Genomic DNA, 24,197 nt, shown 5'->3' with positions numbered 1-24,197 from the left:
CTACGAGGCAAGTTCATTAAACGGAAACGAAGCCATTTAATTTTGTTTATTTTCTTTTGCTTTTTTTACTATTCTCTTCGTTCGATATATTCTTTTTCTTCGTTTAATAGAAGGTGTTATAGATAACGAGGAGAGGTTAGAGAGATAGCTACTTCAAAACGAGAAAGCAATAAATTGGTAAAAAAGGAGTGAAGGGAACACAATCGTGATTCTTACAGTAGAAAAATAATCGAACCGCATCGAAGGTCGACGACTCATGCTGAACCTATGCGGAAATGTATATGCTGGAGTAGCAAGTATTACTTGAGAGATGGTTCGTGTGAGGTTTGCTCTTATCGATTGCGTTCGCCCTCTTATCGCCGCTTGAGATTTATGGGGAAGTGGGTGACGTACATGAGTGCATACATACGTGGAATTTTAATGCCGTGCTCCCCGAAATGAAATTTATAGGTACTCGCGTACGTTTAAGTAAGTAGAAAGAGAGAGAGAGAGAGAGAGAGAGAACAGAGGAAAATTTGGTGCATAGAACGCTCGCGCGTTGGAAGTAAAACTTTTTATCATTTTTTTTTTTTAAATATCAAAACCATTAATTTTTCTTAATGTGAATAAATTTCAGGATAGGAAATGTCAGGATTTAGGAGTCAGTAATATAAATGAAGTAATTAAATTAAATGTTTTATTCATTATTCATCAATCACTATTTATACTCTAAAAATGAAATTATTGACTTATGATAATTAAAATAAGATATAAATATCCTTAATTATAAAATGTCTAAATATTGAATAAATACTGCATCAATTGTAATGCTCGATCTAGTAATGGATTTATTCTTATTAGAATTTAATTTCAAATTGAATTTTTCTTCTAAGAAAGTCATGAATGATTCTACTTCTTCTAAATCAAAATTGATGTTGAATCATTGGTAATTTGCTCAAATTTCTTATCAACAATTTTGCACCCTCGATAGCATATGGCGACAAGATTTCGTGAATAATCTTATAATTTTTATTCTTCAATACGTAAATAATGGCCATGAGAATCGTTGATCTATTTTCCAATCGATATTGAGCTATACACAAATCATCAATTCCTATGGAATGGACACATACTGAATTATTTTTTTTTTTTTTAATTCATATCTGTATTATAAGTTTGTCCCATCATATGCATTAATAGACATATAAATATCTATTCCAACAGATCTTATATTTAAACATTTAAATTATACAATACAGTAAAAATTGTAAATGTTTATCATTATTTCATTCTTCAGACATATCTCTGATAATAGCAAGAAGTTAAATTGTTGCATTACTGAATCATCCAAAAAGTTAGATCGTTGCATTACTGAATCATCCAGCATCATAGAGCGAATCCACAAACTTTGACAATTAAATAATCAAAGCGAAAGTTCTCTTCTATTTATCATAAAATCGATTAAAACGATCGTTCAATGTTTGTAATCGATTAATATTCAACCTTTGAAACTCATTATCTAAACTAGCTGTTGAATTTGATTTTCGATTGACATTAAATTTTGAATTAACATTTCTTGTTATGACATAGATCTCGTTGATGTTCGTAACTTCTGATAAATCATACACTAGTAGCTGTGATAATGTTTCGCTGTATTTATAAATATTAAAAATATCTCCATGACATTTATGAATGATGATGGTTAAGCCAAATACTAATAGCAACTGATTCCTTTTGGCAATAATGGTTTTTTAAATATTTAATAGAATATTAGATATACATCTTTTTAAAAACTTTTTAATCTTTGTTGTTCAACCAAGATTATTTGCCTGAATGGAAACAGCAACTTTTTCCCTCATATTTCTTCAATATCTGGAAAATCTGAGAACTACAGTTAAACACACTTCCTCTCTCCATCATCATCATATTTAATATGAACTAATGTGCCTAAAGTACTATTTGCGTAAAGTATCATCTGCGACATTCACATTATTTGTTATAATATAGATTTTGTTGAGAAAGAGTATATCATAAGATAATCTATCAGTATCTATAATCGTCATTTTATTAAGTTTTTGAAGAACGAAATTCTCCTGTTTTTGAGTGTAAACGTAGTAAGTTTTACATAGTAAATATAAAAGTTTTAGGCAGTAAACGTAGAAGTTTTATGCAATTGATATGATTTTATTCTTCATTAAATTCAGAATGGATTGATTATATTGATTAACAGTATCGTTATTGATATACTTAATCTATATTCGATCATAAATAAAACAGACTTTACCAAGTTTATTGTTAATAAATTATTTTTCAAATTCTCGATGAATAGTTTTAAATTATGAGTATTATTCTAGCAACAGTGGATGCATTTCTATTTATTGATAGTACAGCTAAATCATATACATTTGATTATTCAAGATAGTAGACGAATCCTTACTTGTAGATGATATTCTTATATGTTGTGAATCATCCATAATAGTGCACTAAGAATGCATTTCAGCTTATCTATACTATATCTAAATTATGTGTAAATAACTAAAGATTATTTAACGAACGTCTTCAATGTCTCCTTCTTAATTAGTTACTCCTTTTTTCTTTCCAATTCATTTTTTGAACATTGTTTGTGTGATTATTAGCCTTTTGTTGTTTTGGAAACGTTTGGACACGTTCAGTGCTCCTTTCTTTTGACATATTAAAACTTACAAAATATCACAATCTTTAAGAAAAGCACTTGTTAACGTGTAGTATATTGCAAAAGTATAATATTCAGTCTGCAATATGAATACGAATAGTATCCACTGCGCAAGCACGTGATGTGACGAGGTAGAGAGCAGAGAGAGAGAGAGAGAGAGAGAGAGAGAGAGAGAGAGAGAGAGAGAGAGAGAGAGAGAAAGAGAGAGAAAGAGAGAAAGAGAAAGAGAGAGTAGGAATGTTTCCCCCTCCTTTTACTCTCGGCTTCTTAGTGGGGGAAGCATTTCACTTTTCTTTCCGCCCAAGCAAACTTACGCTACCATGGCTAAAGAAGTTTCACTTCAAAAAGAATATCTACTACATTTCGTTCTTGAACTTATCTCATTGTCAGAGTTCTTAGGAAAGAGAAAATCGTATCGTTCGTTCGTGAAAGATGGAAGAAAGTTTAAGAAAAAGAAGACAAGTAAGAATGCAGACAGACAGATAGACAAATAGACAAGTAGACATATTCCTTCGTGTCTCGACAATACTTTGTCGAAACTCGTCAGAGTTAAAGTCGATAATAGTTGTTATAATCCAGAGAAAAAAGCGGAGTAGAACCCATCAAGTAGTCAAGGAGATTAGCTTGTTGAAAGAGGAGTAGACGAATTTCTTGGGCGGATTTGGGAAAGTGTTATTTCACTTTTACGTCTATGCAAATTTTCCTTAACAACCAACAAGCAGCAGGATGGCATCTTCATTGGTTAGTGCCATGTCGCCTTTAACGTCTTGCCTGTCCTTCTGAATTATTACGCTTGACGATGCTAGACGTGTATTAAAATCCCTTTAACCGAACATAAATAAAGGTACGCTCGCGTCCAGGTAATCTCCGGGGAGGATTACCTCAGACACGCTGGTCGTAGCTTGGAGAAGAGATATTCTCGTTTACCTTTGTGTCGTGCCAGCTTGAACGCAAGCACTCTAAAGAAGGATGCAACTGAGGATAAGAAAGAGAAAGAGAGAGACTGTGTAAGAGAGAGATAGGGAGAGAAAGAGAGAGAGAAATCCTTAGTTGCGCCCTTAACCGAGTACTCATCGTTTCCAAAATGTTACCTCTGTTTACTGCTCTCTTTATTGCTTGTTTGCTCATTCGTGCCTGAGCGTATTCTATAAAACAGTGCCTCGTTCTATTTAAATCCCATTTTGAGAACACTTCTGAACTCCCATCGTTACGTTCTTTTTATATTCGACTAATCACGATAATAAGGAAAAATATTAGACAATAAAATAAATGATAATGGGTTAATCAAATAATATGTGAAAAATACATTCTCCGAAAGTAGTTCTCAAATATTTTCGTTCTGGGCCAATGTTGACGAAAAAATAAAAACAGAAAGCAATTAATTTCTATTTACCTTTTGTATTTACTTTGTTTTATGTTATCATCTTTTAACTGGATTCGACCAGATCAATCTCACTGTATCTGACTAATTAATCATATTGTAATAATCCTATAAAACGAATCAACAAGAATCATGCTTTTTTATGAGACTTTACCGATCGAGATAAAGATGTAAGACAGTCGTAGGATGAGTTAATAAATGATCATCCGATCGTAGATCAAACTTTATTAAATTATTTATTTTAAGATCAAATAATATACGTTCTAACCGTATCGATAGTTTTGCCAAATCGGTAGCAATCGATTGTAATGTTTACACGATCTGGTTTTTGACTATACGTTCACCCATTCCTTCCAATTTGTTTTCTTTTTTTACAATATTTTATTTTCTCTGTAAATTTGCTTTTCCTTTGTTTGCTTGAACAATTGAACATAGCTAAGATCAATAAATAATCAAGGCGTTTGAACGCCATTATTACGATATATATGTCACTGGCAACTGCTTGTTTTATCAAATCGTTACATGCAGTTTCTATTGAAAAAAAAAAATCAAATGTAAAAAATTGCCAAATCCGTAATATATACGATTGACGACAATATCGTGTTTGAACATGTATATATAAAAAATATGCGTCATTATAGAACACGATAAAATAACTAATTAGAGAAAGAAACAAATTTCGGTATCGCGTGAATTAGCTTTTACGTCAATGATATAAAAAAATGTTATCATAAAATGTTCATTTTCATGATTTATCTTCGACCGATAAAAAATTTCTAAAATCTAAATCTCTTGCAATATCAACAAAAAGTTCGTAACATAGATGTCGACATCTGTGCACTGTGCTCGTTCGATATTGTCTATGAATGGGTTGAAGTGAGTTGACGTTAATATTTGAAATAAGTAGTACAGTATCGTACGAGTAAAGTAGAGGAAGTTCTTGCATGAATGGACAGATGTCGAGAGACGGTTCGTAACCGGTTCAATCCGGTGTTTACCGCGCATCTATAGACGCGCATTTCATTGACCAGTCCGTGGTCGAAGCCGTGCGATCGAGCCAATAGTGATCGTGCGGTGCTTACGGGAACACGTTTCGGCTCGTCGGTCTCGTTCGCGGTACGTTCTCTGATACGTGAAAACATAAAGCAAGGAAGAAAGAGAGAGAGAGAGAGAGAGAGAGAGAGAGAGAGAAAGAAAGAGAATAAGAGAGAAGTAGTACAAAGGGAATCTCCATCTTTGTCTGTTGGTCGGTAGTCGTCAAGGTCGAACGGAAGGGAAATCCGAGAGGAGAAGGAGAAACTCTCTTGGTCATCGTTATCTTCATCATCGCCGTCGTTATTATCGTTGACTACACTATCTCTTCATTTGATCACTACCTATTTGAAGGAACTCAAGGAAAGCTGCAACTCTTCTTCGGCAACAGCAGGATTCAGGGGCGAGAAGCGCGCAGGACGAGGTGAGTCATCGTCATCCTTGATGGCGCCCTGCCTTTTATGATTTCAAAGAGAAGAAAGAAAAAAGTGATCTCGAGGAGATCGATCCTCGAACTCATCGTTTCTCTTTATCGTTTTCTTTATCTTTTATATAAAGAAATGAGACAGAGATATAATATAGGTATTAATTTTTCTATGACAAAATATCGCGTGTAAAATTTGGGTTACTCAAAGGATTTAGGGGTCAAATAATCGGAAGTAAGTCACAATTAGGTCATTACTAGGTCGGTACTAGTTCGTAAATTAAAACGAAGTATATACGCTAGACAACAACGACGGTTACAACGATGATGGCAACAATGCTGACGATGATGACGACGCCGTTATACCACCGTCGGATTATTATTATGACGCCGTCACAGCCACCGCCGTCTAATGTCGTTCTCGCGCGAGTGGCGCTGCCAACCGAAAGCTGAGTCGCGCTAGATCGATCTGCTTCCTGTCCCATCGAATCGGGCTATTACTTTTCTTCGATCCTTTCTTATATATATGTGTATATATATATATATATATATATATATATATATATATATATATATATATGAACCGAAAATTTATCTGGACTGTCTTGCTTTGATTTTTATTTTTTTATTGTCTTCTTTTTTTTATATTATTTTTTCTTTTTCTAGAAAGAAAAATAGTATATACTTCGTGAAAGTATGTTTAATATTTTCGAAAATCATATTAATTTTAATATAAATGAAAAATTCTTTCGATACGAAAATTGAATTAATTTCAATTGTTATTCGAAATCATGGAAAAAGAAATATTTAAGATTACTCGTTTCATCGAAAGGTTCAATAAGAGATATCAGCTAACGAGATTTCGCGAAATTGTTCTTTCGTAGAGCCATTCCGATCGATTTTCCTTGCTTGTGCGTGCTACTCGTGCGACTTCTGTCGATGACGTTCAACGCTGTGAGAAGTGCAGCTAATTTCCCAGAAACATTCGAGATCTCTCTTCGCGCTTGGAAGACATTTTTTTCTTTTTTTTTAACTATCTTACGTTAATTAAAACAAATTCATTTTTTATCTTAGAACGTTTTATCTTACACATTTTCGATCGGTACTGTTATAGAAGAAGATAAATTAGAGGATCAGTACGATTGCATTCTTTATCTTCTTTTTTCCTTTTTTTTTTTATTCTTTAAATTCTAGATTAAAATAGGTACGTACGTATTATGAGAAAAAGATCGAGGTTAGATGTTCTAGTTATGCTGCCTATTACGTCGACGTCGACGTCGAGACGCCTTCGTGTTCCCAAAGAAATCGATGCGAAAGCACGAAACTGTTCGTTATTTATCAGAGATGTGCAACCTACTTCTATTTCTACTTTATATTTAATCATACGTTTTAAATCATAGAAATACTTAGAAATGCATATTCCTTATAATAGCTTTTCGATTAAAATCAATCGTAAATATTTCTACAGTCATAATCATTTTTATGACTATTTTTTATCATTTTTTTTTTTAAACGTTTTGATAAAATAAGACAATATGATTCACCATTAAAATCATTCGTAACCACAGAAAAATATTAACGAAAAGTAATGAACACTCTGTATAGATTCCTATATATAGATTTTCACTGTATATGCATTGGTTTCTCAACGCTAGTACGAACGAAGATAAGCTCGGAGTCCATTGTTCTAAACGAACCATAATATCGTAGGGACCTTAAGACATAGACCGCAAGAATATAATCCATCCTTTGTTCCTATTCTATCCAACTAACAAGCCCCTTTCCGAACTTTCTATATTTAGGTCTGGTGGATTATAATTTTTGGTTTCATCGTTATAGTTGTTGACTACTAAGCAATAAATGGATTATCATTAATTCCTTTATTACATTTTATTATATTTTTAATTTGTTTACTTATATTTACAGTTTCAATTATTAATAATATATCTAAATTTTCGTATAAAATTAATGAGATAATTTCTCATTTTCATATTCTTGTAAACGAATATCTTTGTAAAAAAAAAATTGTCCTAAATGTGTAATAAACGCATTTAACAATTTTCCTAATAAAAATTTCAACGATGAGACAGGAAGGAACGATCGATCTATTTTACGTACCCGAGAACGACCACTTTGTTCTCCATTCGTTCGATACATCACACGTGAGCCGTTAACTTCGGAAAATGAACCGTTAACGTCGTCAAAGTAGCCATAATATTTTATATTTGAATATCGTAATAGAAGGTATAATATAAACAATGAATAGGTTTGTTCCAATCGAAGAAAATTGAAATGGATGAATCGATCGATCAATTTACGCGTTTAATATCATCCCTTATTCGTTTGTACGCATGCACGCGCTTTTTTAAATATTTCATGCACGTAATCGGTGATTCGACAAAAAGACGTGTTTATAAGAAAAAGAATTTTGATATATATTGTATCGATCATCGTTTTCATCTTAGCATGTTACGTATCATCACGTTTTCCCGCGATGATATACATATATCTACGTACATATATACATACACGCATTAAAACACACACACACACACGTATCAACGCACGGTGAGATACTTTGCAGTTAGCATGTTGCCGCGCATAATCCTATCGATGTATGTTTTATCACAGTCACGATGAGGTCAATGAGTCTTTTTTGCATGCCGTCTTTGCACCGTTTCATGCATTTATATATGTCCCTTACTTTTCTATCTTTTCGTTTTAGCCCTTGTTGAATTCGTGCGAGGATCTTTTCTCGTTGCATCGATTTTCCAACGTTTATATGTATGTTAATTACGAAAAATAATCTCATCAAAACTACAAATTGTTCCGATGTTATTATTATATTAACGATATTTAAATTCGGGTTTCTATATGAAAATTTTGGAGATCAGATTATTCCTCGTGAAATTATTCAAATGACGAAGATTTTATGATTATCAAAAACATCAAGTATTTAGATGAATCAACAAATAAAATTATTCGTCGATGCCTCGAAAATAAATCTAAGCACGAGAATGACGTTTTCTCCTTATCTTGGTTCTTCTTTCTTTTGTTCCTTTGCCTTCGTTCGTTTGCCTTGTTGACGTACGAAATTGGCATATTGACTTCGGGCACGACTCTCTCATCATCAACGAATGAAGAGGAGAGAAGTGGAGACGAAAGAAACATAGCGGAGGGGAGGGGAGGGACACGAAACAACTCTTCGAAGAAGACGTCGCGAGCTTAGTGGCTCGTTTTTCGAAGGAGACGTTGTCATCGTGGGTGAGGAGAGGCGAGGAACGCCATGCCGGCAGGTATTGGCGCTTCGTACAGGTCGTTAGGCGACCTGGGCGAAGACGTTTACAAAAGCACAACGATCGTCGACCAGACCCAAAGCACCGGTCAAAGTGTACTCGAAAGTGTCAAGAAGGCTTTCAGCTTCGCTTCGCCAAAGGTGGAGATCAGGAAGAAGGATCCATTGATCGAGGATCGACGAGAGAGCGTCTCGATCGTATCAAGGTAATTTCATGTGGGATTACAGGGAAATGGTACTGATGATACCGATGATAATAATGGTGCTGCTGTTGGCGATAATAATGACTGAATAATTAGTGATAATGGTGAACACAGGTGCTGGTCCAAAACTATTTTAATGGAGAATACTTTCTTTTTCTTTTCTTTTCTTTTCTTTTTCTTTTTTTTTCTTTTCTTTTTCTTTTTTTTCTATCTTTTCATCTTTTTGTCTCTTTCCTTTGTTATTCGTGCCTCGAAACCGCGGAGCTTCTTATCGCTCGATTGTTTTCACGAGAAAACAACACTCCACGCGAGTATTCCCAAAGTGGGTTCGAGGTCGAAGACATCGAAAGATGTCTCTTGGTTTGGGATTTGCTTTTTTTTTTATATTCGCCAATTTTTTGCTGGACGTAAAAGAAATTGATTACATCCTGATTTCGTATCGCTCTGAACGATAATTGTTTGCCTTTCGAACTATCTTGCTAAGGTAAATAAATCTATTATTGATCATGACGAAAATAATCTTTGTTGTTCCAATGACGATCGAAGAGCTTTTTAAATATACCAAAGATTTCAAGGAATCCAATAAACGAATTAAAGAACACAAATTCTTAAAGTTGCTTGATTTATCGAATAGCAAGACAAAAAAATCTCGAAAGAAGCTAATCTCGTTCGCGCGATAATCGAATTGACTCGGGCTCGAGCTTAAAGTTCAAGCAAGGGACTTTGGCCAAATGGATAGTAGGAGTTTAGGACCGGAAGTTGCTGCCGCGACTATTGATCGGCCTCGACTAGAAAAGCAGGCCAGAAGGTAAGCCGCATCACGCGAGTCGAACAGAGAAAATACGAAGCTTCTTGCTTAACACGCTTCGAGCACGGCATGGTTTATGCATGGCACATGAATAATTAATAATCTTTATCATTATTATTTATTTCTTTATTTATTTCTGTTTTTTTTTTGATTGTACATAGCTTTTAAAAAGCTTGCTTTCATCGTAATTTCCTTATCTCTATATTAATTATTGGGCTTTGTACAAAGTTGTTATTGTTATATACCTGTTGTTGTATACCCTTCTTTCTTTGTCCTTGCAACGCTCGAGTTGCGTCAGCGCGTCGTTTCGTGACGCGCGGCGGAAACGAGAACACGTTGCGGAACCGGCTCCTCGCTTTGAGGGACTCCAGGCGATCGACTCGAAAGATCGAGGCGTGGTCATGATGCCTCGAGGATGTCTACTTCAAGACGAGGTTTCATTACATACGACGACGTTATTTTACTTTCGAAACTCCAATTTTAAAAACGTTTCTTCTTTGTAAACAGATAATACGATTCGAAAGTTAATTATTGTTCGTTTAATGATAATTATTAAGTTCTTTTTTCAAATAATATTCTTTTTAGTGATCAAAATGTATAAAATTATCCTTTTTACAAAGTTTATAAACGAACATGTTAAATTTTCAATGGTCTTCCATTTTACCTTTTCAGCCACGTTCGAACTCGATCAAACTCGGTCAACATTGCATTAAACTTTAGATCTCATTGAACTAACGTCCATTAACTTTTCCTCGTTTCCTGAGTTCTATCGACTGACCTAGTAGATTCCTACGAATTGATGTTCAGATTCGATCAAAGAATGATTACTTTTAAAGTGATAAATTTGATTAGATCAAAGTTTTGAAAAATCAATATGCAAAGTTTCGAAAGTAACAAAAAATAAACGACATCGTAAGAAAGTCGAATTCTTAGATCGTCTAATTGTATAGATCCCCATAAAATTATGTCGATTATGCTTTGTAATTTGTGTGATCGAGGATACGAAATTGCGTGAGCAAAACCCCAGGGACCGGGTGTGTGTGATATTATTTGCCGCCATTTTGTTCTAGGGACAGAAACAAGATGCCGACCGCCGCTACCGCCGAGAAAACTGCACTATTGGGGTAAGTTCGTGTGAGAAAGGTTCGACGAGAGAATGAATTTGTTCAAAATCCCTTGTAGTTGTTAATATCTCTCATATTAGGTACTTTTTCCTTCTTGCTCTTCATCATTTCTGCTCTGGCCTAGTTCGAAAATTGCTTAGAATTAGAGTAGCTTTAACTCTTGTTCTTAGTAAATATATATATATATATATATATATATATATATATATATATATATATATAGAGAGAGAGAGAGAGAGAGAGGGAGAGAGAGAGAGAGGGAGAGAGAGAGAGACAAACCAGCGTGAGGTTTATCGTATTATTCGTATTATCCTTGAGCATTGGCGATTTGATTAGATTTTGTCATCGGTCTATATTCCAAAGATTCTTCGATATTAATCTAAGCTCGTTTTGAAGGTATGAATTTTATTTATTGAGAAATCGACATTAACTTCTGATATTTGGGATTTATGTTTAACGATGAAAGGAAAGAATCGCTCAATCTGAGGATTTACTTCGTCACAAATGAGATTTATTGATTTTTCAATTTCTTTTTTAGAAATATCGTACAATCGAATCAAGATTTGCCTAATGCATGGAATATTATATATTTGAAAAGCTAAATATGTTCAATCGATATAATAATTATTATTAACTTTAAACACACAGTGTCGACTTAATTCTAATCGTGTAAATACAGCATTAATGCAACTATGTGTTAGGATGCAACTAGATGCTTGTTACAGATTCTTACCGTGTCATCGCGAAACGACCGACAAAGCATCTTTGTGGTTTGACTACTCTAATTAAGACAACAAAGGATGGCGTTGAAGCAGCACAAGGATTTATTATTAACGCGTATTCGTTAACAAGTTTACGATCGATCGGCACGCATTGTCGCATCATTATGATACGATGAATTCATCGATTATCATCGAAAAATCGTGGTGTTAAATGCACAAAATACACTTCATCATCGATACATTTGAAGACAATGCATAATATCGTTCTAATGGTTATAAACCAATATTTTCCATTATGAACAATCGATAAGGATTAATTATCTTACTTTTCAGACCCCTTAAATTTTGCGGATGTATTTAGTATCATAATTTGGCATAAACTTTTAAAAACATTCTACTTTTATAGATAGTAATAATGATGATTAAAATAACATAGATCTTCGAAGCAAAGTAATTTAGAATAATTATACTAATATAATATAATTATATATACGACAAGGACTCATTATGTCTTTCGAAAGTTTCTGCTTTTTCAAATATCGTTTTTAAATTATAAATACATATTTTTTTTTTTGAGAAAATAAGGAGACATCACGTTAGGTCGTCACTCGTTCTACTTTCAGCCGAAAATTCGTTTAATGGAATTTGGCGAGAAGCCAATTCCTCCTGCATTCGTTGCTACAAGCTTTCTCTTTCTCTCTCTCTCTCTTTCTCTCTCTCTCTCTCTCTCTCTCTCTCTCTCTCTCTTTTTCTCTTTCTCTAAAGTTTGATTTATATTTTCGTACGGTCGAGTCGATCGATGATTTCTTCTTCTACGTCATAAACGTTACTACATATCAAGAGTATTACGAACATTTGATCTTTTCCAAGATCGTACAAAAAAAAACAAGCGTCATTAATAATCGTATATGATCTCTTTTCTGTGAGAGAAAAGAAATAAATTGATATAATGAAAAATAGAAAAAAAGAGAAGTTCCCCTGTCGCGATTGATATTATCGAAGAGACGTCCTTGATCCAGATATCTCTTTATCGACGTTATTCGCAAGTCGTATTACGCGCGAACTAACCAGGATCGTACAAGTCATTTTGGTGAGTTAAAACGAAGCCTTGAACAGAACTTATCGTTTAAATTTACCATGTGATAGAGAGAAGAAAAGGAGAGCAACTGACTGATAATGGAGGTAACGCATGGAATTTATTATTTAAAGTACGATCGTTCTTTTAAATTTAAGTGATCTCTCTCTCTCTCTCTTTCTCTCTCTCTCTTTCTTTCTGGCCTCTTTTCATTTTTCTTTATCCGTTCGAACATTCATTCCTGGCGACCTTCGTTAAAGTTTAATTTGTTTGAAGTATAGTTTCTGTTCGATTGGAGCGCTCGAAAAGGAAAGGAAGAAAAAGTAAATATAAATTGTCGCGTTTGGAATGTGGTATGGCTTTTTTTTTTAACGTGTTATACATACATATACATATGTATATATGTTATACATCCTTGTGTTTTATGCATAAATGCATGAACTATTTTTTTTATTTATTTTCTCCATCTTTCTCTCTCTCTCTTTCTCTTTCTCTCTCTTTTTGTCTCTCTATTTCTCTGTCTCTCTCTTATCTCTTTTATTTCAGAACAAAATACGAGCTACCGATAAAACAGGATGTAAATCGATCCCCTTCTTTGCAGCATCGTTTTACTTTTATGACTATACATTGACTATGGTATAATAAAACCACAAAAAATCAGGTCCGGTTAATCGATTGATAAAAAGGATACCAAGGAGATATAAAATTACGGAATATCATGTTCCCAAAGCCACCCATCTGTTCCTCGTGGTTAATACTCCTTTCAATTTTTTCTTTATACTTTCAAATTTAAGGGAAACGTGTTATAAGAAACAGAACGTAATAAGGAAAGAGAAAATAATAGTAATTTCATGTAGTACCATGGTTGATATCTTGTATATCGTCATTTACACGTTATCGTCGACGTTCCAAAGTAGGTAGTTGGAATACAAACCGGATTTAACTTTGACCGGAAATGAGAGTCTGACGTGTACGAGATACGGAGAAGCACTTACGCATGTACCCCGTTTGATAGTGTTTGGAATGCTAACTAACTTGACGTTGATAACTTTTATTTTGTATCTTTTATTTGCTGATACGAAAAGAACACGAATACAATGATAAGAAAGAAATATTACCAAATAATTTCTATGGAGAAATGTAAAGAACTTCGTTCTATCGTGAAATTTTATGAAGAAATTAAAATATATAAAATGTCTCGTGTAAAATAATGTTACAAATTGTTCGTAACGAGATATATACGAAAATTCTAATTAATAAAAAATATACATAATGTTATTCATTTAATAATAAGATTGTAAGAAATAAATTTTGTCCCTATTAAACGATCAATCCTTCGAAAATAAAATCGAATGGTCTAAAGGTTTCAATGAAAATTGATTCGAGGTGTGCTCTTTGAATTTTGCGTTCCAAATTACGATTTCCATGTATGTAGCTCGACACAATGCAGTTCTCTTTATGGACGTATTGATCGTAGACTGTAGTCGCCATAAGGTGATATCTGTTTCCTTTGCCGATATCTTTCTAAAAGTAACTCGAATTATTTCGAATAATTTGTGTTATAATACACTCGTATAAATAACTTTAACCAAAAAAAAAGGAAAAAAAAAAGAATATTATTTAAGATTTAAAATAAAAGATTTATTAATTGATGAGTGACACGAAGTGATCGATTATTATAAAGATTAATTGCTAATAATGAACAAAGAAATAAAGTAAGAAAATAACACACGTAAGTGTTCAATCGGACATGATATTTAATAAAGTAGACAGCAAAGATAGCAAAAGCTTCTCCTTGGAGACATAAAAGAGGATAGACGACCTTCTTCCTTGCGAGCTTTGTCTGCTCGTTTTATATGAGGAGTGAGAGGAAAGCAATGTTACATCGTAATAAACTTCCAGAACAATTTGTTAAATTTCATGATAATAACATTTTCTCTATTCTACTACCTGACTATCTTATCCTTTGACATTTTCCTTGAAACAAGGAAGGTCTTTTAATTTTATGCTTTACCTAGAACGCTAGTCGCATGAAAGGGTCACGTGGGGTTCTTGACATTTTTCTAGGTAATTATATCGAGGTTACACGAACAAGGGAGACTTCAAAGACTCTACATAAATTCTTACGAATGTGGGTCGTTACCAACCACGCAATTAAGACGAGTAAATTGTTCGTTATTGAACATTTATATTTTCTTTTTTTCTTTTCTTATTTATTATTATCATTATCTCAATTTTTAATCTAGAAAATTTTCATTGGGAGAATCAATTCTAAAAGAAATATTAATTATTCAAATATGAGGGGAGGGCTATGATTTTCCTAACTAACTAATGCGCACTCGTTAGAAAATTGTTCAAATGCATTTTGTTCGAGTTTACTCCGTTCGACTGGGCGTGGTCTTCAGATCGATACCATAAAAAGATCAGACGAAAGCTCTATCTAGGATAGACACGCTCGTATCTCTGTGTACCTTTACAACTTGCTGTTTTTTAATGATATTACGTGTTCTCATTCAGGTATGCACAAGTGTATAGAGACTTTGAAAAAGCTTTTAACTGAGTCGTTCTTTCATTTTTACCTTTTGTCTCGTAAAACGATCCTGTAAAAATGATGGCTAAGCTAAAAAGAGAAAATTTGAATAGCAAAAAAAGTAAAAAGAAAAAAAAAGAAAAGAAAAGAAAAGAAAAAAATAAAATAGGAGAAAAAAATATATAAAAATTAATCCTTTGATGAGAAACGACTCGTTATACAACGAGGCCAGTAATTCAGCGAGTTATAATTTTGCTGGGTACATACCGCGTGGGGCAATTGCATATCGCACGGCTTCGTTTAAATGCACTTTCATGGTGCATGGTTAAGGTCTCGTGAACTCTCTTTGAGAACTTTGAAAGAGCTTAAGAATTAAGATATCTCTAGAAAATTCTAATGCGTGAATGTGAGTTCTAATAAGTGAGAAAAACAAACAGAAAATGACATCACTTTTACTAACATTTACTATTTTTAGATTTACTATCTCTTTGATAGATCCATTTTTACAAAAACAGAAATGAAATTCCATTTATCTATAAAGTAAACATTATAGTATTATGTAATCAGTAAAATTGGTTGGAGTCATGAATGGAAACGTGGATAATATCGATAGTTCACAATATGTTTTTCACAGTGTACTTCACTGCTAATGGGCTTCGAAAAAATTAATATGATATTTAATAAGTTACCAGCTAATACGAGAGATTTTTTTATTTTATTTAATTCTTTTTTTTTCTTTCTTTTTTTATTGACGAAGAAGAAAGATATTTATTCTCATTTATACGCAATTCAGTTTATAAAGTTAATCAAAGTTTTCTTTGATATATTATATTTAAAACGAAGTTTGTATTTATTTATTTTTTTTTTTCATCAGAAACAATATAGAAACGTTATATAAAGAAAAAAAAAATCTGTCGACTATGATAGTCATATATTTTTTTTTTGTCATTTTCCGTGAAACATACATACACCCAATGAACGATTTTTCATTTATTTAAACTGATATAATCAAGAGAATTCTTTTCCATGCGCAGCACGATGCCTTCGTGCATGCGAGATAGTATGGACGATATCGAGCTGAAGAATATTCAGCTACAATTTCCGGCTCTGAGGTATTTGTCGAGAGACGATAGCTCTGTACGAGAAGAAAGAGTAGAAACCGATAAAGGTAGTCTGCTTGTTGCCGTACAAGGAAACCAGACAAAACCAGCGATCCTCACCTACCACGATTTAGGCCTTAATTGTAAGTATTGAAGAAAGTTCCAAGAAAATTTTTCTATTTTTTTGTTTGAAAAGGTTAAGTTAATCGTCTAAAAAAAAAAAAATAAAAAAATAAAAAGAAGAAATTAAAAGCTTCTTGCAAGAGTATTGATATTTTTACCATCATCTGTAAAATATCTACGTTCGCGTGATACATCATGATAATAACCTGGCAACTTTCCAAGGGCAAACTTTTCAGATTTGTAGCATAAACAATTTACTGAAACAATGTAAATTATTTTTGAAAATAATACGCCGTTTTAACTACTAAATTATTTTTTACATCCAATGAAGAAGAATTAAGAAAATTTTATTTAATTATTCTACTAATAAATGAGAATTAAATAATAGTTTAATTGTAATTGAAATAAATTAAATTAATTTCTTATATACATGCGTAAGACATACAATAAGAAATAAACGACTAGATAAAACGATTATCGATTATACGTGATAAAACGATTATCGATACGATACTTAACAAACAAAATGAAATTTCATTATTTTAGATATCTCGAGCTTCCAAGCTTTCTTCAATTACATCGATATGCGCGTTCTCCTCGAAAATTTTTGCGTCTATCATGTTAACGCACCTGGTCAAGAGGAAAATGCACCGGCGCTTCAGGAGGAGTGAGTATTCATATACAGTATATACACACACGCATAATTATGTTTACGAACGTAATAAAAAACACGTTTCGTCAAAGAAACACACAGTCACTTTCCGTCTCGCGAAATCAGTATGCTCGTGCGTTTTACGGATACGCCTACATACATATGTACGAAACAATAAAGTCTCTTGACGGTGCTAACGAAGTTGCTAATTAAAAACAGATTATCACAGGTACGGGACTATGGAAAGCACTACTTGCTTACATTTACACATGTATTTACATATCTCGTATTCTACCTGGTAATATGACGCTCGTAGTCGCGATTAGTTAAGAAGGTTAGCTTGTGGGAGAATTTAATTAACGCAATAATCAATGACCTTATTAACGTTCTAATTAATCGAAGCCCTATAGTATAGCCTGCTTTCGTTTCATTTTTCATTGATGTCGTTCTTCGATGCCTTCTTCTTCCGCGATTTTTGAATTCTTTGCAATTGTAAGGATTTGATAAGTGTTATTGAAAATGGAAAGCTAGAAATAAACATTATTTCGATATTTACATATATATATAAATATATATCTTTGTTTTATTGGATGAAAAAATGACTACGTATAATATGAGTCGTAATAATTATATAGCAAAAGAACGAAGATACATAAGTCGTAATTCTGTCGCACGAATCGAGATAGAAAATTATGTAACGAGCAATGCTGATGTCTGTGCACGCGGTAGCTTGAACTATTACTACATTCTGCCACATTCTCGTTCGCGTGCCAAGTTCAACGAGAACGTATAGAATGATTCAATTGAACGAAGTTTCTTCGAAATCTTTCGCCAAAGTGTAAAGCTGTTAATTTAAATAGAGATTTTGGAGACGATGAATTTTTATCAATGACATATGTTTTTCATAACAATGAAACAAATTATTAGATAAGCTTTCTAAAAATTTTAATGTTTTATTATAGTTATGTTTATCCATCCATGGAAGAGTTAGCAGAACAATTGCTCTTTGTCCTTGGCCATTTCGGTTTGAGATCTGTCATTGGTTTTGGGGTTGGTGCGGGAGCCAATATATTGGCTAGATTTGCACTTGCACATCCAGATAAGGTCAATGCACTGTGCTTGATCAATTGCGTATCTACGCAAGCAGGATGGATCGAATGGGGTTATCAAAAGCTCAACGTACGTCATCTGAGGTCACAGGGAATGACGCAGAGCGTCCTTGATTATCTCATGTGGCATCATTTTGGCAGGGTAAGATGTTCTACATAATACAAATTCAATGAAACTATATCGAAGCAGGAACATTTTTATTGTAATTATATCACATTTACGATATTATAATTTATCAAACAATGTTTCTATATATTAGATTAAGTCAGAACTGAGTTCAAGTAAACAGTTTATTAAATTCTTATTTAAATTCTTATTTTTATCATTATGCATAACTATTATAAATTATAATTTATAATGGTATCTATTAATCAATTCAATAATTAACTAATACAAAACTATTGTAAATTATAATCTGTAATTTTTAATAGTATTTATATATCTATTAATTCATTGGTTTTTTTAAAAAAGAAACTGCCTCGATATACTTCGCAATTAATTTCCTTTAAAATAATTCTTACTGTATATATATATATATATATATATATATATATATATATATATATATATATATATATATATATATATATACGTGTATATAGCTCTATATATATATATATATATATATATACGTGTATATAGCTCTATATATATATATATACCTCTATATATACACGTATATATAGAGGTATATATTATAATAGCATGATCGCTTATAGTTAAACTTCTCCTTGAGAGATTTATTCGATAGATACGCGTGCCATTTGACTAAACTCAAACGCTCGATACTTCGTCGAATCGATCAAGCGGACGACGTTCGGGTGAAAGCGTATAAGGAATTATCGATGACAAAGCTTCGAGCTCCTTCAACAGTATTCGCTCGTGAACGCATCTATATGAGGCGAGAAATTGGATTAGCGCGTCAGCAGCAATTTCGCCGCTCTTATTATGCAACACGTAGCTTCTTAATAGGTTTACCGGGTATAACGTAGAGTATAGATATATTTAGTAAAGAAGAAGAAGAAGAAGAGGAAAAAGAAATAAGAAGAAAAAGAAGAAGAAGAGGAAAAAGAAGAAGAAGAAGAAGAAGGAGAAAGAGAAAGGGAAGAAAGCTTGCGCTTAAATATTACCATAACGATATACGTATGTACATAATGAAAGAGGAACTCAATTTGATGATGATAGTTAAGTCAAACTCGAAAATTACTTCAACGAAACCTTTTTACCTAAGATTTTTCCTGAACAATCATACCCTTCTAATTTTCGTTTATTTTTTATATTCATTATAAAATGGATAAGGGAAAAAGAAATCCAAGAGTTCCACGTATCGATTCGTTCGAAGATTATAATGGTTGTACGAAAAATCGCAGAATTAATAATCGAAATAAGGAATTATTATATCGATAAGAATTTTTAATCGATTTTTTTTTCAGGGTACAGAAGAAAGAAACCACGACCTCGTTCAAGTCTACAAGAATTATTTCGAACATCGCGTGAACCCAATAAATCTAGCATTATTCATCGACAGTTACGTGCGACGTACTGATTTGAATATCACCAGAGAACTGGATCCTACGCGCAAGAAGGAAGGTCTAACGCTTAGCGTACCAGTAATGAACATCACGGGTGCTCTGAGTCCGCACGTGGACGACACGGTTACGTTAAATGGGCGGTTAGATCCAACGAACAGCACCTGGATGAAGGTGAGAATTTTCGAACGTATCGAATAATCAGCTTTCCATGAATCTGGAGAAAGTATTTACCTATGGCTAGCCAAATTCCAACACTTTGATCTCTTTTTTCGGTGTAGCATACCATCGTGTGAAATCCATTTAAACCGCAAACTCGTAACCTACGGTAGTGTTTCTTGTATATATATATACATACAACTAGTACGTACATGTACGTAAATAAATGAAGTAAACACCTGCTTGTTGTTTCTCGTTAAATTCGATTCGTATTGATCGCGACTCGATTTTAACTTTCACTTTCGATTTCTTTTCGAATCATTCATTCGACCAAATCATTATACGATTTTCAGATCTCTGATTGCGGTATGGTCCTCGAGGAACAACCGGGCAAAGTAAGCGAGGCCTTTCGACTGTTTCTTCAAGGCGAAGGATATGGTAAGTGAGTGCCGTCGCGAAAAACAAGTTAGAATTAAAATTAACAAGAATATAATTCGGTAATCCTCATCGATCTTCATCCATTCGACCGTATCGCACACGCGCAAGCATATTTCATAGGTGAATTGCACGTGACCGTCTGGTAGCGGGGAAAAATTTGCCTGTTACCTGCATTTTACTGCTCCCGAGAACAGAATGCGGAGACTCGCAAAGGATCGAGAAACTTCTGAGGATTCCCTTTTTTCAAGGCGTACTCGAATATCGATCGGGAGTTTCTGTAAATAGCTCGTACAAACACATACATACATACATACATAAATACGTATACATATGTATATCATTTATGCCCATACGGCATCGATCGAACTTGTTATCTTTTTCTTTTTCTTTTTCGTTTTTATACACCAGATGGTCCCGTATTTGCTTAAAAAAATATTTCTCCACGAGTTGTATCAAAGAGAGGAAAATTATTTCGTGAACGTTTGTAGTTCTAAGTTTTTTCCCCTCATCGATTGATATAGATCGTATCGTATCGCTATCAGTATTTTTGGCCTAAAGAAAGTAGTATTGTACTGTAGACATGTAGTACAGCGTATCTACGATACCGACCATTGACTATCCTTTATTCTCGCGTTCCTCAATAACTTTAAAGATCATTGACCAACGAATTTACGCTTTTAGAACACGGACGTACTCGGTATATCGAAAAGTTTTCTTAATTGTGTGAATATAGTATGTCTATCGGTTATTTCATATTTTGTTTAAAAAATTACCAGAGATAGAAAATAAGAAATAATTTCGCTAAAAGCGTCAAGCTCGTTAGAGTCGTCAAGATTTTTGAAGGTACTTCTAATTTTCCGAATAGATGATATTCTTAGGACAATTTTAAGACGTTAAGTTCAACAACGAACCATTTTGATTAGAATTTTTATTTTAATATCCGCTTTTGCAACTGCAATCTTCACGTATAACATACTTTTTATTTTTGTTTGTTATAAGAAAAAACGTGGAATACGCTTATGAGAATCAAATCTATAGTACGCAAAAGTAGTGAAAATGAGCAACGTTCAAATTTTTTCTTTTGTTTTTGGCTTTTTGATTGTAGAAACACTAGCACATATTACAGAACATATAGCAGCTTTTTTTTTTAATCTCTATCGGTCGATGTCGACTAACGAAACATCGTTTTCCGATCTAATTCGTGATTAGACGTTTCTTTTATCGGTATGACGCCATTCACTCTTTTTAATCATTTTCAAATGGATAGCGTACGCGTAAGCAAAGCAAATTGAAATTGTTTGAGTTTGATATGATGGACTATGCAATAGTTAGAAAATCTGCGAATGCTACCCAGTACGCCCAAGCTGTTGTTAAATGCCAATTTCGGTTGATTATCTCTGTCATCGTCATCATCGCCATCATTGTCATCATCGTCATCATCGTCGTCGTCGTCATCATCGTCATCGTCGTTAATTATTGTTGTTGTTACGATTTTCACTATTATAATTCGCGTAAAGGTTTCATGTTGTACTAATGAGGGGATGTCTATCGCGCTTGGATCTTCGTGTTTTGAAGCTTTACGCTTGACAATATCGCGGCTAATTGGAGAATTAAAAAAAGCTTATATGTGATGCTTTTATCGTTATCGAAAAGTAATCGAAAATCGTTCGGTCGATATCATTGATATAGCATGATTTTGAGAGAAATACCAAGATCCAACTAGGTCCTTGATCATGTACTCTGTCCCGGCTAATCACCGGCTCGACTTGATAAATAAAAGAGTATTTAAAAAGGAAAGAATCAAGTGAATTCGTTTTTGCGTCTCACCACCATTATCATTTTATTTTTGTGAGGTTCTTAAGAAAGAAAAAAAGATACTAACAAATAAATAAACAAATATAAAAAAAAAAAAAAAAAAGAAAAGAGATACAAAAGGCAAATGAAAAAAGTACTTGTTCACCAACTTGCGCCTTTATTTCCCACGCGTCTCGGATCGATCGAGTGGTACGTATTTATTATATCAGATCTAAACAGAATAGATGATAGATTAGTTTCCGCTTCTTGGCTTTTTTTTCTCCTTAATTTTTGCTAAGATCGCGTCAGCTATGTGCGTCTAAATAATACACTTTTATTAGAAATAGTGTGATGTTTTTAAAGAGATTCACATAAAAAGAATTTAGGTAAAAAATAAAAATGCTTTTCTTCGTCATTGCTCATATCCATTTTGTAAGATACGACTTGTACTTCTAAATATGTATTTTAAATCTACATATTTTATCACGTTAGAATATAAATTTTTGCCTAACATTTATGGACATGAGCCAAGCGAGGAATGAAGCTTGTTTTGCTTTTACATACTGATACATTATAATTGATTTATTTTTGTATCGGACTTTTCTTTAAAGGAGTAAATTTGAAAAAAAAATTTGCTTTATGCTCATAATAGTTTATAACCAATATGACAATTTTAATGTTTAAATGACCTTGTTTTTTTTTTTATGCATTTTAGCGGTGAGATCCTCGCGGAAGCCCATGACGCCGACAACACCCGAAGGTAATTGTAATTAGGAATTGAAGGTCGCAAGGAGTCGAGCGCGCAGTTGGTCAATTAGGCCACATCTATGTGTTAAGTAAGTCGGAATTTAAACTTTTATCGGAAAGTATGATAAAGAGAAAGGGAGAGAGACTAATTGGCGATTATTGTATTTTCAATAACAAATTGGGTAACCTGGGCTGCGTTTGTTGAAAGAGAATCTATGAAATATTGAAACTAACCACCACCTTTTCTTCGGGTATCACACTATTACTTCTTTGTAAATTTGGAATTATGAATAATATCTTCTAACTGTTTGAGATTTTTAATCGTTAAATTTGTTAAAATAATCACATTCCTAACTACCTTTTCTTTTATTGCATATAACAAAATAATAACAGTTTTGTCAAACTTTGTATCTCCTCCACATCTTCTAATTATATCCATATGTTATTCTTTACTTAACCATTATAAATATTGAGATTATTTCTGTCGAGCGAATTCGTAAAGAAAATTAAAGATCTAAAAGCATTAAAAAATTAGTTAAATAATTATATATGATGTATAAAAAAAAATTAATTCTCAATAAACGAATTCGCTCGTTCGACTAAAACGTTTATCAATAGTCGGTACGAGAGAAAATTTCTTACCGATAATCGATAAATTAGAGCTTTATAAAATCGAGTTACGTCACAAAAGTGGCAGCAATCGACCTTTTGCGCTATCTTCTCGTGCAGGTGATTTGTAAATTAGAATTTTTATGTTGTGCAGAGAAAAAGCGTCTCTTGTTGTAGCGGCACATACCGATGGTAGGACCTCGGAATAATCTTTATCTATGAAAGAAAGAACACCGCATCTGGGTAGTAGAATATTTCAGTTTGTGCAAAATCACATTGTGTCCTGCTATACGCACACCAATACACATACACACATAGATACTAATACACATATACACATAGATACACACGCACACATGTGTGTGCGCGCGCGCACGCGACATAAAATACAAATATATAAACGTGAAAAATTCAACATTGTACGATCACAAACGATACACTCAACTCTCTACTTTTACTTTGCATGCGTGCTTGCCACTTTGATTTTTTTACTTTCATTCTTCGATCGATGATTATTTATTTCGCGTGTATCTCTTATGTATTCGAACAAGGAAAGAGAACGCGCGAGTCATGGCTGATCGGATTACTAAAAGTTCACGAGGAAGAACGAAAAAAAAAGTATCGACATAACGATAAAGACAATTTAAAAAATGTGCACTGATTTTTCTATT

General features: G+C 33.3%; 1 protein-coding gene across 10 annotated transcripts in view; it reads left to right on the top strand.

The window, feature by feature from the left end:
- The window catches only part of LOC124422180 (protein NDRG3), a 65,030-nt gene that overhangs the window by 37,039 nt on the left and 3,794 nt on the right, over positions 1-24,197 (top strand). For 2 of the 10 annotated variants that reach the window (XM_046958292.1, XM_046958296.1), the window contains exons 3-8: positions 16,300-16,508; positions 17,035-17,155; positions 18,103-18,391; positions 19,684-19,953; positions 20,292-20,376; positions 22,886-22,930. In XM_046958292.1, the coding sequence (XP_046814248.1) occupies positions 16,300-16,508; positions 17,035-17,155; positions 18,103-18,391; positions 19,684-19,953; positions 20,292-20,376; positions 22,886-22,930 (1,019 nt within the window). Of the gene's footprint in view, positions 1-5,097; positions 5,509-8,651; positions 9,010-10,884; positions 10,939-16,299; positions 16,509-17,034; positions 17,156-18,102; positions 18,392-19,683; positions 19,954-20,291; positions 22,381-22,885; positions 23,007-23,680; positions 24,196-24,197 lie in introns of those variants that run through there. The other 8 variants (XR_006941803.1, XM_046958294.1, XR_006941804.1 and 5 more) reach the window with 8 other exon arrangements.

Source organism: Vespa crabro, chromosome 2, assembly GCF_910589235.1.
Source record: "Vespa crabro chromosome 2, iyVesCrab1.2, whole genome shotgun sequence".
NCBI classification, from domain to species: Eukaryota; Metazoa; Arthropoda; class Insecta; order Hymenoptera; family Vespidae; genus Vespa; species Vespa crabro.
The sequence above is the reverse complement of the archived record's forward strand: the minus strand, read 5'-3'. Positions and strand labels throughout refer to the sequence as shown.